Source organism: Chinchilla lanigera, unplaced genomic scaffold, assembly GCF_000276665.1.
Source record: "Chinchilla lanigera isolate Chin_1 unplaced genomic scaffold, ChiLan1.0 scaffold00034, whole genome shotgun sequence".
Classification (NCBI taxonomy): Eukaryota; Metazoa; Chordata; class Mammalia; order Rodentia; family Chinchillidae; genus Chinchilla; species Chinchilla lanigera.
In genome coordinates, this window is record NW_004955435.1 from 18,050,551 (window position 1) to 18,068,553 (window position 18,003).

The 18,003-nt window shown below is 39.6% G+C and overlaps 1 protein-coding gene and 1 pseudogene across 2 annotated transcripts in view; one reads left to right on the top strand and one right to left on the bottom strand.

Moving 5' to 3' along the window:
* Positions 1–7,076: 7,076 nt before the first annotated feature.
* On the top strand, positions 7,077–8,127 carry LOC102030470 (annotated as a pseudogene).
* A 7,750-nt stretch (positions 8,128–15,877) lies between these two features.
* The window catches only part of Sike1 (suppressor of IKBKE 1), a 9,995-nt gene continuing 7,869 nt past the window's right edge, over positions 15,878–18,003 (bottom strand). For both annotated transcript variants that reach the window (XM_005389015.2, XM_013516466.1), the window contains exon 5: positions 15,878–17,693. In XM_005389015.2, coding sequence (XP_005389072.1) covers positions 17,592–17,693 — 102 coding nt within the window. In that variant the 3' untranslated portion in view covers positions 15,878–17,591. The remainder of the gene's footprint in view (positions 17,694–18,003) is intronic.

The window sequence follows — 18,003 nt, forward strand, 5'->3', positions numbered from 1 at the left end:
ACTAACGTGAATATGTTTTACGCAACGAGGCTAGGGTAAACGAGAGTATGTACAGGTATTTCATAAAAAGGGTTTCTCTATCCCTAAAAATAATGCAGAAGTCCTCCAACCTCAGCTTCGCTCTGCTCACAGGGCAAACATTCTTTCTCTTGTCTTTTACATTAAAATGAAATTTTGTTAATATAGAGAGGTTTTTCAGCCGAGTAATTTGGAAGCCTAAGCAAGACCTCTGTCTTCCAGAAATTACACTGCTTGCAACAGATAGATAAGGTTGAGCAAGGCTGTACAGTCACTTCAAAATAAAGCAAAGCCAAAAACCTCAGACCCCTTCAACTGACCTTCCTACTTACCAGAAGATATTTGTAGTATATCAAAGAGCCTGAATCGGGCTGGCACGTGCTTGTATTCCCCGATTCAGGAGGCTGAGGCAAGAGGATCACTTGAGTGCTGGTGTTCTAGGCCAGTCTGGGTAACGTAGTGAGACTGTCTTGGAGGAGAAAAATACACGAGGCTAGCCGGGCGTGGTGGCACACATCTGTAATCTCAACACAGTGGGAGGCTGGAGCAGGAGGTTCATAAATTGAAACCCAGCATGGGTAGTAAAATGACCCTGTCTCAAAGAAAAACAAAAACGGGCGTGGTGGTGCACACCTATAATCCCAGGCGGGGGATTGGGAGGCTAAGGCCGAGAAGAATCAATGCGAATTCGAAATCCAGGCCATCGGGGGTAGAAAGGGAGACTTTATCTCAACAAAACAAAACAAAACAAAACAAACCGCCTGGAATCAGTAATTGTAATTAAAAGATTGGAAGTTGGTCAGAGATGATTCATCCAATGAAGAAACAGAGAAGAGAACAAGGGAGATGGGTAATTCTGACCTCAGAACGATTCAGTGGATTATCCCTTCCAAACAATAAAAAATTCCAGCCCGCCTCTGATGAGAGGAAGTCTTTTCAGGATTCGGTGTCTCTCTCATTTAGCAGAATTGGCTAATGCCAGTCACTTTGCGGAGAGTTCTCCCACCCGCTTTCCTCTTTACAATCTCAGGGTCCAATTGCGGGGAGCAAGAAGCCTGGTTAAGGGAGAGAAGAATACTGCATATCAAATGTACTTTTAGGTGTACTTTTGAGTTGGTTATCCAGAAACACTGCAGACCTCTGCAAACAAAGGCATGGCTCTGGGAGGGGGAAAAAAAAATCTGCTTAAAGTAGTAAAGTATAGCGGTTTTCTCTGCTGAGCTTCCCTTTACATGCCTAGGAAAGATCATTTCAGAAGAGATCAGGGCTATGACAGGCAGAGCTTGCCACAGATGGTCTTCTGAGAGCTGCTATTTGAGTAGCTTTGATTGCCGTGTAGTTTGTCTCTTGAAACTCCCAGTGGCTGGTGTTGCTTCCTCTCCCCTCCATGAGCCCAGCCCACTAGTTTTGTTCGGTGAGATACTATATACACATCAAACTCTTTGTATGTGGCTCCCAAGCCTATGCATGTGTCACATTTTATCTACTGTCACTATCATAAACTGAAACTATAAAACCTTCCAAGGGAAATGAGAATTTCTGTTTTTTAAATTTCAAGACAGGGTCTTGGTAAGTTGCCTAAGCTGTTATCAAACTCGTGATACTCCTGGCTCCACTGCCCAGAATGCTGGGGTAAGTGTACAATACCGTGCCAGCTTTCCCTACATTTTTTATCACATTTATTTGGCATCTTGTATGTGTAATAGCTATGAAGTATACCGTAGTAGGAAAAATGGACACATTCCTATCCACAAGGAACTTTTATTTATTTATTTTTTCTTTTGGTACCAGGAATCAAACTCAGGACCTTGCGCTTGCCAAGAAGGTGCTTACACCCCTGAACTATATATCCTTGGAACTTTTAATCTAGTGTCACTAAATAATCACAAAACGACATCTAAACATACATATTAAAATAAATGCATGAAAGAAAGATGCCCAGTAGAAGAGTGTTCATAGGACTCTGAACAAGTTCTGAACAAACCATTCTGAACTCTTAAGAAGAGGCAGTACCCCATTTCTGTTCCAAGAGCTTCTCTCCATTGGTCCAGTCCCATGCATACCTCTCCAGTGCTGCCTCTTTGCTTTGATACCTTCCCACACTTTCCTAAGCACAGATAGTTGCTTCACTTTCAACAATTTCATAGTTCACCCTTGACATTTTATGACAGGGCTTCTGACATTCATCTTTGTATCCCTGCTTCTAGACAGTACCTGACCTAGACAACTCTCAAAGAAGCTTCTCAAACTTGTGATCTTTCTACTCCAGACTCCTAGAGTAGTTGGATTACAGGTGTGCACTACTATGCTCAGCTTCTTCATTCTATTTATTTTTTATGTTTTGGTTTTTTGAGACAGGGTCTCACTGTTTTTTGTTTTTGTTTTTGTTTTGTTTCGTACCAGAAATCAAACTCACGACCTCATGTTTGCCAGGCAGGCACTTGCACCATTGAGCTATATCCCCGCCTTTCACTGTGTACTGCATGCTGGTTCTGAACTCACTATATAGCCCAGACTATCCTCAAACTCACAGAAAGCTTGCTTCAACCTCCTGAGTGCTGGGATTACAGGCGTGCACCACCATACCAGGCTACAAGGAAACTTCTTAAATGAACACAATTGGATAGCAGTATGAGAAGGTGTTACAAATTGGAATGTTCTGCTGGAGAAGTACACAATGTAAAACATTTCAAACCAGCTGTGTTGTTTCCTTTGTTGAATTATTAAATATAGACCTCCCTGTCCTGGCAATAGATCTAGTCAGGATATTCAAACCTAATATTACAGAAAAACCGTCTTGGGTTCTTGCACTAGATGATGCAAGGTCATGTGAAGCTGGCTAAAAGTAGCAGTAGGTCTGGGAGCACATATTCTCAAATATCACATCAAAGGAAAGCGTGAAACATAATTGCATCACTACCAATGGTATTCTAACGATACTGTGTCAATACCGTATTTTTATATTTTACCATTTCTGTTAATAAGACATGATAAAGACTCGATTTCTACCATTACATGCAGCATTTATTTATTTATTTATTTAGAGACAGAATCTTAATAGGCCCCTAAATTGCCCATACTGGGTTTGAATCTGTGGTTATCCTGCCTGAACTTCCCAGAGAGGTGGCATGACAGGTATGTGCCACTATGCCCGACTTCTACAACTTTTAGAGACTTTAAAACAAAAAAATTGGTTTTGAGTTTGAGACCAGCCTAGGCTACAAAGGGAGCTCAAGGCCACTTTGAACTGCAAAGCAACACCCTACATGTCACGATGCTCCTGCCTCCGCTGGGATTCCAGGCATGCAGCACCATGCCTGGCAGTATCGATTTACATTTAACATAAAATGTGAATATGTATAAATGCAGAAGTATAACTTTTAGCTTCTAATGCATTAGAGAAGGGAACAAGTGGAGTAATCTGATTTAAATCACTAGGTAAACCAGGCATGGTGGCACATGCCTGTAATCCCAGCACTAGGGAGGCTGAGGCAGGAGGATGGTTGTGAGTTCAAGACCAGCCTGGGCCACAAAGTGAGCTCAAGGCCAGCCTGAACTGCACAGCAAGACCCTGTCTCAAAAAGACAAATAAATAAATAAATAAATAAATAAATAAACAAATCCCTAGGTAAAATGATTTCTTCTTCAGATCATTACAACCCATAAGTAAAGGTAAGTTTCATTTTTAGAAGATCCCTACATTCAAAAGCAATGCTTTTTTTTCTAGATGAATTTTGAAGTCAAATCAAAAGGCAAAAAAAAATGTAGTTTGCATTTTAAATTCTTTTAAACCAGTTAATTAAAACTCAAGTTTATGAAAGCACTTGAAAACCATCTTCTATACAAAGGGGCAGACATGGACTTAAGCAAGATCTTTAGTCCACTAGGGAACAGCCATCAGAGAAGAAATTGAATGAATTATTTTTAGCTATTCATCACACTTATTTTTCTGCCCTGGGAAACTTAAGTAGGTAATTGATTATGGTTGTTTTATTCTCTGCAATTGTCAGTCAGCATATTACCATATCCCTAGAGTCTATTTAAGTCTCAAAAGTGTCAGGGATGGTGACATGACTGTAATCCCAGAACTCTGGGAGCATGAGGTAGAAGAATTGTGAATTTGAGCCTAGCCTGGGCAATTTAGTGCTTTAACAAGACCCTATCTCAAAATAGAAATAAAAAAGGGCTGGGGATATAGCTCAGTGGGAAGGCCCTGGGTTCAATCCACAGTAACAGACATGAAAACAAAACAAGAAAGAAGGAAGTGAAAGGTAAGCCCTTAGATATTTAGAAGGTTTTCTTGAGCAGTGATAGCTAATTAAGAAATTTTAGGGGAGTGGGTACTGGGGATTAATAACTCAGGGTCTTTGCAATAATCTACATCCATAGCCCCTTTTTATTTTTTCATTTTGAGACAGTCTCCCAAAATTGCTAAACTGCACATGCCTGTACTCCCAACATTTGGAAGGCTGTGGCAACAGGATTGCAAATTCAAGCTCAGCCTCAGTGATTCAGAGAAACCTTGTCTCCTCCCGCAAAAAAATCCCCAAAACAAAACAAAACCAAAAAAATCCTATGAGGATGTAACTTAGTGTGAAGGCCCTGGCTTTAGTCAAAAACAAACAAACAACACAATAAAATAATAACCCTGGTGTAAAAAAATTAAAATTTAAATACTCCTGTATAAGAAATAGCTGGGTGTAGTGGTGCATGCTTGTAATCCCAGCACTTGGGAGGCAGAAGGATTGCTCTGGGTTCAAGGCCAACCTGTGGTACATAGTGAGACTCTGTCTCAAAAAAATAAAATAAAATCAGCATTATTGAAAGAAGACTAAGAGATGGATTGAGGGGGAAGGAAAAAGAATGTGTTAATTCCCACAATATACCAACCCCCCATGATGAACATAATCATTATTACTGCAAACATGTACTAATAAAATTTTAAAAATAAAATATCAACAATGCCCTTAAAGAAAGATTTATGTACATATGCTTAGCTGTTGAACTTGAATTACTGTATAACATTATAGTTTTCGGAGTCAGTTAACTAAATGGAACAAAAAACAAATTTTTTGGTGCCGAGTTTTGAATCTAGAGCTTTGTCTGTGCTAAATACTGTACAAGCATTACCACTGAGCTGCAATTGTACACTGCAGCCCAATAATTTATTAATTTTTTTTAAAAAGGGTCTTGCTATGGTACCTGAGCTGGTTTCCAACTCCTAGGTTTAAGTGACCCTCCTGCCTCAGTTTCCCCACCAGCAGGAAGTATAGTCACCATTGCACCTGGCCAAGAATGTTTTTAATGCTGGGAGTGACGGTACATTCCTGTAATTCCAACACTTGGGAGGCTGAGGCAGTAGATTACTGTGAGTTTAAGACCAGCCTGGGCTACACAGTGAGCTTCTGTCTCAAAAAAAAAAAAAAAAAAAAAAAAAGGAAAAAAGGAAAACAAAACAAGAATATTTTTAATTTACCTTGAATTAGATCCCAGTGAAAACCTCTTGTCCTTAGCATAGAGTCCAAAGATTTGAACTATGGCCAACAAGTCCCTAAATGATCTTGTTCCCATCTAGTTCTCCAGCCTCATCTGCAATGTCGTGTTTCCCCAGACACTATGAGTTTGTTCCTACTTCAAGACCGTTGAATTTACTGTTGCGTCTGCCTGGAGTGCTTTTCCCCCTGAATCACCACTTATTTGGGACTTTCTCATCATTTAGTTTTCAACTCAAATATCATCAGCTCACAAAGCCCTTTTCTAGTGTAAAAGCGCACACTAGCAACATCACCCTTCATAATATTAGCCTGTTTATTGTCCTCACTACGTGTATTGCTATCCAAAATTAACACATTTATGATTTTAAGCAGAACTATAGCATGAGTTTCAATTTTCTGTTTGGTTCACCATTGTATCCTCAAAAGTCACTTCAAGATTCAGACATGGTGGCATGCACCCATAATCCCAGCACTCTGGGAGACTGAATCAGAGGATTATAAGTTTCAGTTTAGACTGGGCATTTTCTCCATTTAGTGAAGTCTTCTCTCAAAATAAAAAATAGCAGAACTAGGAATGTAGCCTTCAGTGCAAATGCCCTGGGTTTAACCCCCAGTACTTCCCCTGCCCAAAGTCACCTAGGAGCCAAGTATGGTGGAATGTGGAGGCTGAGGTGGGAGAATCACAAGTTCAAGGTCAGCCTGGGCAACTGAGAGATCCTGTCTCAAAATAAGATATAAAGCGCTAGGGATGTAGTGCAGTGGTAGGCTAGCATTTGTGAGGCCTTGAACTCAGTCCCCAGTACTGGACAGGGGAAAAAACAAAATAAAACACAACACCCAAGCATTTAGGACATTGACTTACATAAGCAGTAAATACTTAATAAATATTAACAATAAATTTCACTTACTGAATCTAAGGCAGTGTTGACTACTTTAAGATATATAGTACTGGGGCTGGGGATTTAGCTCAGCGGCAAAGCGCCTGCCTGGCAAGCGCAAGGTTGTGAGTTTGGTTCCTGGTACCGAAGAAAAACCAAAAAAAAAAAAAATAAAATAAAATTAAGATATATAGTACTAATGGACCACCAGTAAGAAAATGTACTGCCATTTGCAGTGTGACATAATACTTTCATTACTTATAAATTTTCATTTTTATTTATTTATTTATTTATTTTGTTTATTTATAAAGTACTGAGAATATAGCTCAATTATGTACATATATAGACACACACATATACATATACCATATATAATATATATATGGTAGTTCTTGTTTGTTTTTGGTTTTTTAAAACATAGTCTAACTATGTAGTTCAGGCTGTTGAACTCACCATACAGTCCAGGCTATATAATGAGTCCTCAAATTTAAGGTAATCCTCGTACCTCAGCCTCCCAAATGCTGGGATTACAGGCATGCACTATCACACCCAGTTTATAGCTCAAAGATATAATGCTTGCCTACCATGTGAGAGGCCCTGCAGTCAATCCCCAGTACCAATCCCCATTTTATTTAGAAAAGTACTTGCATTTAAAGATGGGGTCTTGGCTGAGGTTGTGGTAGTGATGGACGTCTTGGACTGAGTTATAAAGCCCAAAGCAAAAAGGGCCAACAGATTCCTTGAGAAGAGAGAACCAAAACTGAGTAAAAATTTTAAAAATGCCATGCTGATTAAAGGGGGAAATGCAAATGCAACAGTGACACAAGTACTGAAAGATGTGTATGCACTGGGGAAATCATATGAAGTTCTGCACAAAAAGAAAAAATATTACAAGACCACTTGTAGATCAGACATCACTGGAATTCTTTGCAAAGAAGTCAGATTGTTCCTTGTTCATGTTTGGATCCCATAATAAGAAGTGGCCCACATGCCAGCAGGCTCAGCCTCCCGAGGATCATTGCGAGTTTGAGACCAGCCTGGGCTACAATGTGAGCTCAAGGCCAGCCTGAACTGCAGAGCGAGACCCTGTCTCAAAACTACAAAAAAGAAAAGAAAGAAGTGGCCCAATAACCTAGTAATAGTTCATATGTATGACTAGCATGTTCTAGATATGATTGAACTAGGAATTGAGAAATTTGTGTCTCTGAAAGATATTAAGAGCAGCAAATGTCCTGAGCGAACAAAACCCATGCTAATATTTGTTGGTGATGATTTTGATATAACAGAAGATTACAGAAGACTAAAAAGCCTTCTAATTGATGTCTTCAGAGGCCCCACAGTAGCAAATACCTGTGTGGCTGGGTTAGTGTACATTCTGCACTTACTGCTCTGGAAAGGAAGGTTTCCTTTCACAGCTCTAAGTTGCTGTTGAAGAAATCCAGTTGCGGAACACCATAGATTGGGTTGGAAGAGATGGGACCTTAATCGGATCTGGTTCTGAGGAGGACACACCTGGCCTCAGATGACCTTTATAAATCATCTGTGAAAATGCTAAAAGCCCTCAAGCCAAAGAAAAAGAAAAATAGCTCGTATGATATTTTTGGTACAACTTATGGAAGGGTTCATGTTCAGAAACAAGACCTAAACAAACCAGGAAAATGAAGGGATTGAAGTGACCTGCAGAAAAGATAACAGAAGACCAGGAGATAAAGTCAAAGAACATTAAAAACAATTAAGGGAACTTAGCCAACAACTAGACTTTTATTGTAATCTATTTATTATGAGAATCATCAAGCTTCAATACAGTTCAGTTTCTTTTTTTTTTTTTTTTCTTTTTGAAACAGGGTCTCACTGTATAGCTCACACTGGCCTTGAACTCACTATGTAATCCAGCCTGGCCTCGAACTCATGGCACTCCTCCTGCCTCACCCTCCTGAGTGCTGGGATTATAGGTGTGCACTACCACAATTCAATTTCTTAAAAGACTGTATTGTATATTTTTATAACCCAAATGGGCTTCAAACTCTTGGTGGTCCTCCTGCTACAGCTTTCCAAGTGCTGGGATTACAGGAGTGCACTACCCTGCCTGGTTCTACTTCTCACGTCTTTATAGTGATTATGGTGTAGACAAATTTAGTACACTGCCACTCCTATAAAAGTATTAGCACATACAATTTTTTTTTTTTTTTGGTTTTTTGAGACTGGGTCTCGCTATGTAGCCCAGGCTGGCCTTGAACTTGAAGAGATCCTCCTGCCTCAGCCACCTGAGTACCGGAATGGGATTACAGGCATGCACCACCATTCCCAGATACTGATATACTTTTAATCATTATTTTAGCATGTTCTTGTATTTGTAAAGAAATTTAGTGTACCACAGTGTGCATCTGATCCTGGCAGCAGCCTCATACATTTCGTGTTCACTGAGTCTCAGATGCACCCAGAAGCTGTGTTGAGTGACCGCTCTGTACTGTCTTCTAGGTGTGGCCAGGGATATAGCTCAGTGGCACAAGTGCCTGCCTTGCAATCAAAAAGTCCTGAGTTCAATTCCCGGTACCAAAAAAAAAAGCAATGTTTTCTAGGTTTGTGTGAGTGTACCCGTGGTATTCACATGGCACAAAACTGCCTGTGTTTCTCAGAATTTATTCCGTCCAGTAAAGCGATGCATGACTGCATTGGAAGAATACTCCAAAGATGATGTTCTTCTCATGTGTCATGCAGGGGGTCTCTGATATGGAAATGCATTACCTTAACCAGTTGTCTGCCAGCACGCTTCACTGTAAAATGACTGGGTTTTCCTTGTAACTGTACTGGGTTGAATAGTCCCTGCACCCCAATTCATGACCACTCAGAACCTTAGAATGGGAGCTTATTGGGAAACAGTCTTCGCATGTGTGATGAAGTTAAGTCATATTGGATTAGGGTGGACCTGAGTACAATGACTAATGACCTTAGAAAACAGAATTTTGAATACAGACAAGATATATGCATAGTCAAGTGTGGTGGCACATGCCTATAATCCCAGCACTCGGGAGGCTGAGGCAGGAGGATCACTATAAATCTGAGGCCAGCCTGGGCTCCATAGTTAGTTCAGGGCCAGCCTGCCTTGTCTCAAAACAAATAAGCACAACAAAAAACCCCTAACAACAAAGACAGAAATCAGTAAATCAAAAAACAAAAACAAAAACAAAAAACACCAAACCAAAACAACAACAACAACAACATGGCCAAGAATTGTCAGAAACAGCTGAAACTTGCAGAGAGATATTAAATATATTTCTCCTTCAAACAGAAGGAGCCAATAGCTTGTTATTTGCCTGCTAGCCTCTAGGAGTATGAAAGACAAGTTCTACTGTTTGAAGTAGCCCAACTTGTGGCAATTTGTTGTGGCAATCTGTTATGGCTGATATACTGTGTCAACTTGAGTCTGGAAGCTTAACTGAGTAACTCAGCAGTGCTACATTCTGGGGTGAAAAGGACATGCCCTTACTGCTCTAGGATGCTGTTCATTGTGTCAACTTGACAAATTTAGAGGGTTAACTATGTGACAGCAGGGAGCCAGGGTCATTACTTTGTATTCATCCTGAGCCTGTGCAGGAGGAGAGCATGGAGTAGCATGGGTGTGGGCAGATGGTGGATATACAACATAAGGAGGGAAAGAGGCTTGCTCCTCTCCCCTGTTTGCTCTTGCTGCTTTTGCTATTTTCTGACACCATGAACTGTTGCCCTCTTCCACGTGCCACTCTGCTTTGGAGCCAGCTGAGTATGGACTGAAACCTGTACAAACTGTGAACTAAATAAACTTTTCCTTCCTTAATTCTGGGTGTCAGCAATGAGAGAAAAGTAACCAAGACACAACCTTAGGGTGCTAATACAAAACTATGCAGACATACTGGTTCTGCTTAAACTTTAGTCTACTGATTTTATCATCCATTGGAAAATTTGTTAAATCTCTTTGGCTCCTTCATTATCTGTATTTTTCTACATAGAATTATTTATGGGCCACAAATAACATGGGTGGTTGATGTAGTGTTTCCTCAAAGAGTGCTTCATTTTATCCAGGATTTTCTTCTAAGCTGCTAAAAGCCATCCTGGTAGGCAGATTCCACAATGGCGACCAAACCTTCCCTCACCTAGACTCCGTGCTTTGTATCAGCATCTCCTCTCCAGCGTGGACGCAAGGATGAGCACACATCACTATCGCTTTTATGGCAAAGAGATTATAGTAGGTGTAATGAAGTCCTGTAGTTCGTTGGGTTAATCAAGAGGGAGATTATTCTGGTTCTGCCTGACCTAATCAGTGTACTTTTTTCGGTAGAAAAGATAATTTATTGAACTTTATGGAGGAAATGTGAAACTATTCAACTGTAGATTTCATGAGGGAACAAATATTAGCAATATATTTTATCTTTTAAAACTTTTTTATTCTTTGAGATGGGGGTCTTGCTATGGAGTTCAGGATGGCCTTGAGTTCACTATGTAGCCCAGGCTCGCCTTGAAAATTCAGCAATCCTCCTGCCTCAGCCTTCTGAGTGCTGGTATTACAGGTGTACACTACAATGTCTGGTTTCACACTTTACATTTTCACACTGGCACTCTGCTGAACTTATAAAATGTCTGAAAAGTTCACAGAAAATAGCCAGCTGGGCATGGTGGCACACGCCTGAAATCCCAGCACTTGGCAGGCTGAGACAGCAAGACTGCTTTGACTTCGAGGTTATACTGAACTACACAGCAAAACCCTGTCTCAAACAAAACAAAACAAAACAAAACAAAACAAAACAAAACAAAACAAAACAAAAACCCAGCCCAAACTCTTATTCTTTCTCAAATGCCCCTAATGCTAACAGTGACTTCCTCCAGTATCACCAGGACTTTTGCATATGCTTATAATCAACCATGTCACAACCTTGTGTGAGACATGTCCCAATTTCAGAGATGATGATATAAGGTAAAAATGAATCTCAGGATCAGTAACATACAAAAACCCACCCATTAATCCCACACACATTTCTAGGAAGTTGGATGCGGTGTTGAGTACAGTTGTAGCTAACTGGAACCTTGAAGGTTCTGCTTCGTCTAGAGTTCATGGAGAATGACAGAAGGAAAGGCATTGATCTCTTTCCACTGCTTCACACGCGACACTCTTTCACTCACTCTGAAAGTTGTCATGATATACCAGTGAGATAGCTAACTGAGAAACATGAAATGTGACTCCTCCTTAAATGTGGTTAACATAAATGAGGTAGTTGGAGGGAGAGTTAGGAATCAGTCGGATGCTAGCATAGATTTTAAAAAAACTTATTATTATAGTTTTCTTCTTTAAATCCTAGGAATCAAACACAGAGGCTGGTGTATGCTAGGCTTACACCTATCCCTGAGCTACACTTTCAGCTGGTATGGATATATTTAATAACACTGTATTATCACACAATGAAATATATATAATAAAAAGAAACAAATTGCAGCTATTTACAACATGTACCAATCTTAGAAACAAACCCAGTGGAAACAAAAGCCCTTAGACTGCATAAAGTATGATACCACTTCTATAAAGTGCAAAAAAAGAATGAAACTAAAAATATTTTTTAAAAAAGTCCCTTTAGGTATACCATATGCATTTTAGGTTTGATTAAACCTGTGATTAAAACCAATTATAAAATGGAGCAGGGGCAGTAGGGAAAGATAGGAGCATAAATACATAAATACAAAATATTGATAATACTTTATTTTGTTTTGTTCTGGTGGGGCTGAAGATCAAACTCATGCATGCAAATGTTCTACCACTGAGCTATACCCCCAGCTCCAGCACTGGTAATGTTTTAATTAAGTTAGGTGATGAACTATTGTGCTTAATAATTTATTTGAATGCTACACTTATCCTTGTATAAGTGTCAGATATTAGAGTAAAATACAAATGCAAAATAATTTATGAAGTACTGCTAAATGAAGGAGCCAAAGTACTGTTAAAATAAATATGTGCTTTTTTTTTTTTTTTTTTTTTTTTTAAGGGAACATGGTCTCATTAGGTAGTTCAGGCTGGCCTTGAACTCACTAGTAGACCAGCCTGGCCTCAAACTTGAGGTGATCCTCCTGCCTCAGCCTCCCAAGTGCTGGGCTTACAGGCATGTACCACCATGCCCAGCCTGCATGCTTGTTCTTTTTTATTTTTAAACTATGCTTATTAGTCAGCATTTATAGTTATAGGAAATTTGGGTTAATTTTAACAAAGAATGTTTTAAAAAGTCATTCACAAAATCTCTAAGACAGCCAGGAAATCAGAATTAGAAGTTGTGTAATTTCAGCCAGATGTGGTGGTGCACATTTATAATCTAGCTACTCAGAGACTGAGGGAGGAAGATTGAAAGTTTGAGGCCAGTTTGGACAGTTCAGTGAGACTGTCTCAAAAATTTACAAAAGGGCTGGGGATGTAGCTCAGTGGTAGAGCACTTACCTGCCATTTGTAAGGCCTGGGTTCAATCCCCAATAACACACACACACACACACACACACACACACACACACACACGCACGCACACAAAGAATGAGAGAGAAAAGGAGACAAAGAAAAGGGGGATTATGCTTCTCTAACATCAGAGAGAATTGCTTCAGTGAACCCCAGTATCACTGTTAGAGATACTGCAGCTAATGCCACTGACACCGCTGACACCGCAGACTGCAGTCACTGAAAACCTCACTGTTGCTGCCTCTTGTTGGAGCAGAACGTAATAGCCAGTGTTGCTGGTCATCATATTCAGAGGATTCTGCATGGTTTCCTGCTTTCCTCTGTCATTCACTGTGTCTTTGTTTGATTTTTGGACACAGTCACTATGTATCCAGGCTGGCCTTAAAACTGTGATTCTTCTGTCTTAGCCTCCTAGGTGCTGAGATTACAGGCCTGTGCCACCATGTCCAGCTGTATCATTAACTTTGATGTTTAAGGCAGATGTATCTTTCCTAGATGTAAAGGAGGCTGGGAACACATGTACAGTTTCTGGCACTTTCAAGTTTTCTAGGAGGGAGGAAGGCACTGCCTCAATTAGGTACAGGATTTCTAATATAAGAGTTAGGCTACTGGGGCAACCAATAAAGGTCAGATGTCTGCCACAGCCGATTTCCTTGGCTATTGACCATCAGTGTATTCCATCAGCTCATGCTTATACTTGGTAAAAATTGTACCCAAGGACTTGACAGTGTAATAGCCAAACACAGTTGTTTTCTCAATATGGTTTCTTTTTGCTCACAGAATACTGATTTTATTTGGGGCAGCTATGTACTCAGCCCTTTTTGCAGTTACAAGTGGACACTGAACAGGTCCAGCAAATATGGCAAGGGGAAGTCTGCTTGGGATTTCTAGAAAAAGCTGTGATTTTCTTATAAAAAGTGATATATATAGCGCCATAATGTGTTTCCTATTCTTTTTTCTTGCTTTTGACATGGGCAAGACAGCAACCTTCTAGTAACTGTACAAGAATAGCATGAATGATGGTCAGGAAGCAGGGCTTTGCTTTTTGTTTTTTTGACAGGGTCTGTAGCTCAGGCTAGCCTTGAATTCACTATGTAGTCCAGGCTGGTCTCAAACTTGTGGCCTCCTGAATGTGGGATTACAGGAGTGCAAGCTGGAAGCAGATTTGAAAGCCAGAATTGCATTCTTTCTTGTGTGCACAAAGAACTACTGATTAAGCACTGCTTCTTTCAGTTACATGTACATGTACCCTCAGCTATATCATTGTAGGAAACAGATACTAATTACAGCTTAGTTGATTCCATTTAGAGTTAATTTTCTAACATATGAGGTTGGTGTTTTTTTTGCCCTGTTATAGTTTTTTGTTTTTTCTTTTTTTTTTTTTTGAGACAGGGTCTCACTATGCAGTTCAGGCTGGCCTTGGGCTCACGTTATAGCCCAAGCTGGCCTCGAACTCACAATAATCCTCCTGCCTCAGCCTCCCGAGTGCTAGGATTACTGTGCCTGGCCCTGTTATAGATTTTGCCATGAACTCTACACAGTATTTGGCATTTAAAAGCATTTTAATCTGTTGGTTAAGAAAGTATTTAAGAGTGCCTAAATTTGAATGGTTCCCATTTGGGTAACACCCTCCTTGTGCCTGAGGAACTGTAAAATGAGGTACAGCTGAAATGGAGATTATATATTAGTACCTGACTTTATTGGCAATACCTTCCATACTTTCTTCCATGGCACCAACCTTTCCTAGCTGTGCTCCTAGCTGTTCACTGTCCTTATGAGAGTCTAAAGTCTAAATAGTCTTCTTCTGTCTCTTGTAGGTGCTTACATTGGATTCATACTATATCAGATGTGCACTTGCTTGTCTTCCCTCACCAGACTTATCTTTGGAAAGTGTCAAAGCCTTTTCATTTTCAACTCAACTCTTAATGAAATTCTTTACACATAGACTACATAGTCTTATAAACTACTATACTGAAAGTTATGAAGATTTTTTTTCCCCATGCCAGGAATTGAACTCACGACCTTGTGCTTGCCAGGCAGGCGCTGTGCTGCTGAGCTAAATCCCCAGCTCCATGAAGATTTTAAAATACACATTCCTGGAATCACATCTTCAAATTTCTACTTCAGCAGGTCAATGAACTGTACTTTGAGGAACACTGAAAAATATCTTGAATGTCTGAATTATGTGTAAGGTACTGCTGTAATTAATACCTTATTAGTATAAGATGCTACTTGTAGTGTTACTCTGCTAAATAGACTGTGCTAATTATAAACTATTTAAGAAAACTTTGTCATAATTATTTAACTAGGTTGCTATATGGGTGACAAGAAAACCACTCTGTACTTCCTACTAATTGGGCTCATTACTGAGTAAAATTAGCTAATGTATCAGATGTGGTGGTGTATGCCTGTACTCCCAGCACTTGGGAAGCTGAGGTAAGAGGATTGCTGTGACTTGAAGGACAGCCTGAATTCCATCGTGAGACACTGTCTTCAAAACAAAACAAAACCAAAAACCAACTAATGTTCTCAAAAACAGCCTTTTATTAGAAATAATTTCATACTAGAATTTTGCATGTCAGTCAATTCCCTTCACCCACTGCAAAAAAGAAATTAATATTCCTCATCCATTCAATTTTGTAACTACACATTACCTTCACAGCACTGATACTAGCTAGAGTTTATATGATGTAGAGCACTGAAAGCTCTTTATACTCTTTTTTTTTTTTGAGACAAGATCTCACTATGTAGTTCAGATTGGTCTTGAACTTACTATGTAGTCCAGGCTGGCCTTGAACTCATGGAGATCCTCCTGACTCAGCCTTCCAAGTGCTGGGATTAAAGGTGTGCACCACCTTACCTCACCTGCTCTTTATACTCAAATTTCAAGCTTCTGATTTTCCAGGGGGGAAGTTAACGTATAAATTTATCTTGATACCTGAGATGTAAGGTACTCCATAAAGAGCTCTAAAGGAGCATAAGGCCAGTAAAGGAACACCATATTATATATTAATGGACTTATGGAAAAATTTAACAGTTTCTGTGAAACCTGGTCATAGTGACTGATAAATGATACAGTATACCTGCCTCCTGAGTGGACTGGGGAACAACCTAGGGCACTTGGGGCATACTTCAAGGCAAACAGTTCGACTAATTTATTTACTCTTAGGAAATGAAACAAAAATGCTGTCCCTTTGGGGTGGAAGTATTTGCAGTTAAATCTCTGCAGCCCATCAGATAAGAAACTTGAAAATTTCTAAAATGATGTATGCCTATTTCTGCCTACTGCTCCCTCTAGCAAAGTTCATCGGTACTGCAGGGATCAGATACTTAACACCTTGCAGAGATTTTGTTGTTTCATCTGGAATTAGTTCGTTAGAGCAGTACAAAAGAAATTTACAGCACAAAGCACTAACAAATAACTTTTTAACACTGTTTCTCTCATGCAGTATGGTGTGTAATGTTACTGGAAAATATTGACAGGTTTAGCATCCACTGTTTCAGATACTTTGGGTAAACCTAAATGGATGACATAACTGGTGGGTTTTATAAATTTATAATACGAGTAACTGAGACAGGAGAATGAGTTAAGTGAATTTTGTTAACAACTCAGCATTTGAATCTCAGTTTTGCTTTGCTGTTAGCTTACACAACATTATAAATGTTAACAACTCTCTTTAGGTAATAAAAACACTTCCATGCAAAAGAACACATCTTAAAAAAAAGCCAACTATTAGTGCTAGTAAAGAAATTTTAAGAAGTGTTGGTTCTTAAGTATAAAAGTTATATATACATGTATGTATGCATATATGTGTATCTAACAACTATGCTGCACATAAAGCTATGATATGTTCTGCTCTTCACACATAGGCAAACTACCTAAATGGAAGACTTCTTAGAAAGTAAAAATTATGCATTTATTTTGAGGAGCTAGAGACTAAACCCAGGGCCTGGTACATGCTAGGCAAGCATTTTACCACTGAGCTATACCTCCCAGCCAAAGACTACTTATATTCAATCAAATAAAAGAAATCTTTTGGTATTTAAATTACATGCACGTATGTGTGCACATACACAGGGCAAGTTCCTCAGCACTCTCTGAACGATATGACAGTTATATTATCACTTGTTTTCAGATCCATTCCCTGGGACTATGGTAGTAGTAGGTTCTCTCAAATCCAGAGTGAAGACACCTGACCAGAGCGTGCCAACTCTGAGCACCAGAGACCCAAAAGGTCCCAGATAAATGACACTACAAATCGGAATCTGCCAACGTAGTTCTGTGCAGTCATATTACTTTTGTCAGATGGAAAAAATTCAGCCTATGCCAAATAGATTTAGAAAGTTAATTCTCTTTTAAAAATTGTTAGAAGTGTATTTTATCATCTCATATAATGTAAGATAAAATAATTGGCTTATAATAAAATATTCAAAGTTTCAAAGATGTAAAAAAACAAAAATGAACTGAAAATAAAGTTTATATAAATCAAGGTCCCAGAAATAAAAATGAAAAGTAGCCTCTTAGAGAAAGGAATGGTGAAACTCAGTGTATATTCTAACACGCCCAACACCTGCTCCGTCGGCAGCAGGTCTGACTAGGATTCTGCACTGCCGCCGGACACCTTTAGTCAGCTCTAAGTCAAGTCTGAGGCAAGACACTGAAAGGACAACACTCAAACGGAGAAACGAGGACTTCCTTCCTATATGGGCAATCTCCAGCAGCTCTCTGCAGTTCAGTTATTTGATGGGTTGGGAAGCAGTGTCCACTGAGTTTTCCTTTCTGACCTGAAGAGACTCACTGCTGATGGATAATAATTCTCGGAGTTCCTTATTTTCAAGCTGCAAGAAAAGGAAAAAGAGTATATACTTTATTCCTGTCTTTTACTGTCAAACTGTGTCAGACCACACTGTTTTGGGCCAGAAACAGAAAACAGATTTTTTTCTTTTTGGTTTTTTGAGACAGGGCATCATATGTGTAGTTGAGGCTGGCCTTGAACTCACTATATAGCAGGCAGGCCTTGAACTCGCAACAATCTTCCTGCCTCGGCTTCCCAAGTGCTGGGATTACAGGTGTGTACCACCATGCCCAGCCAGAAAGCAGATTTTAATTTAAGTTTCAAGAAAACAAAAAACCACTACTTGACCACTA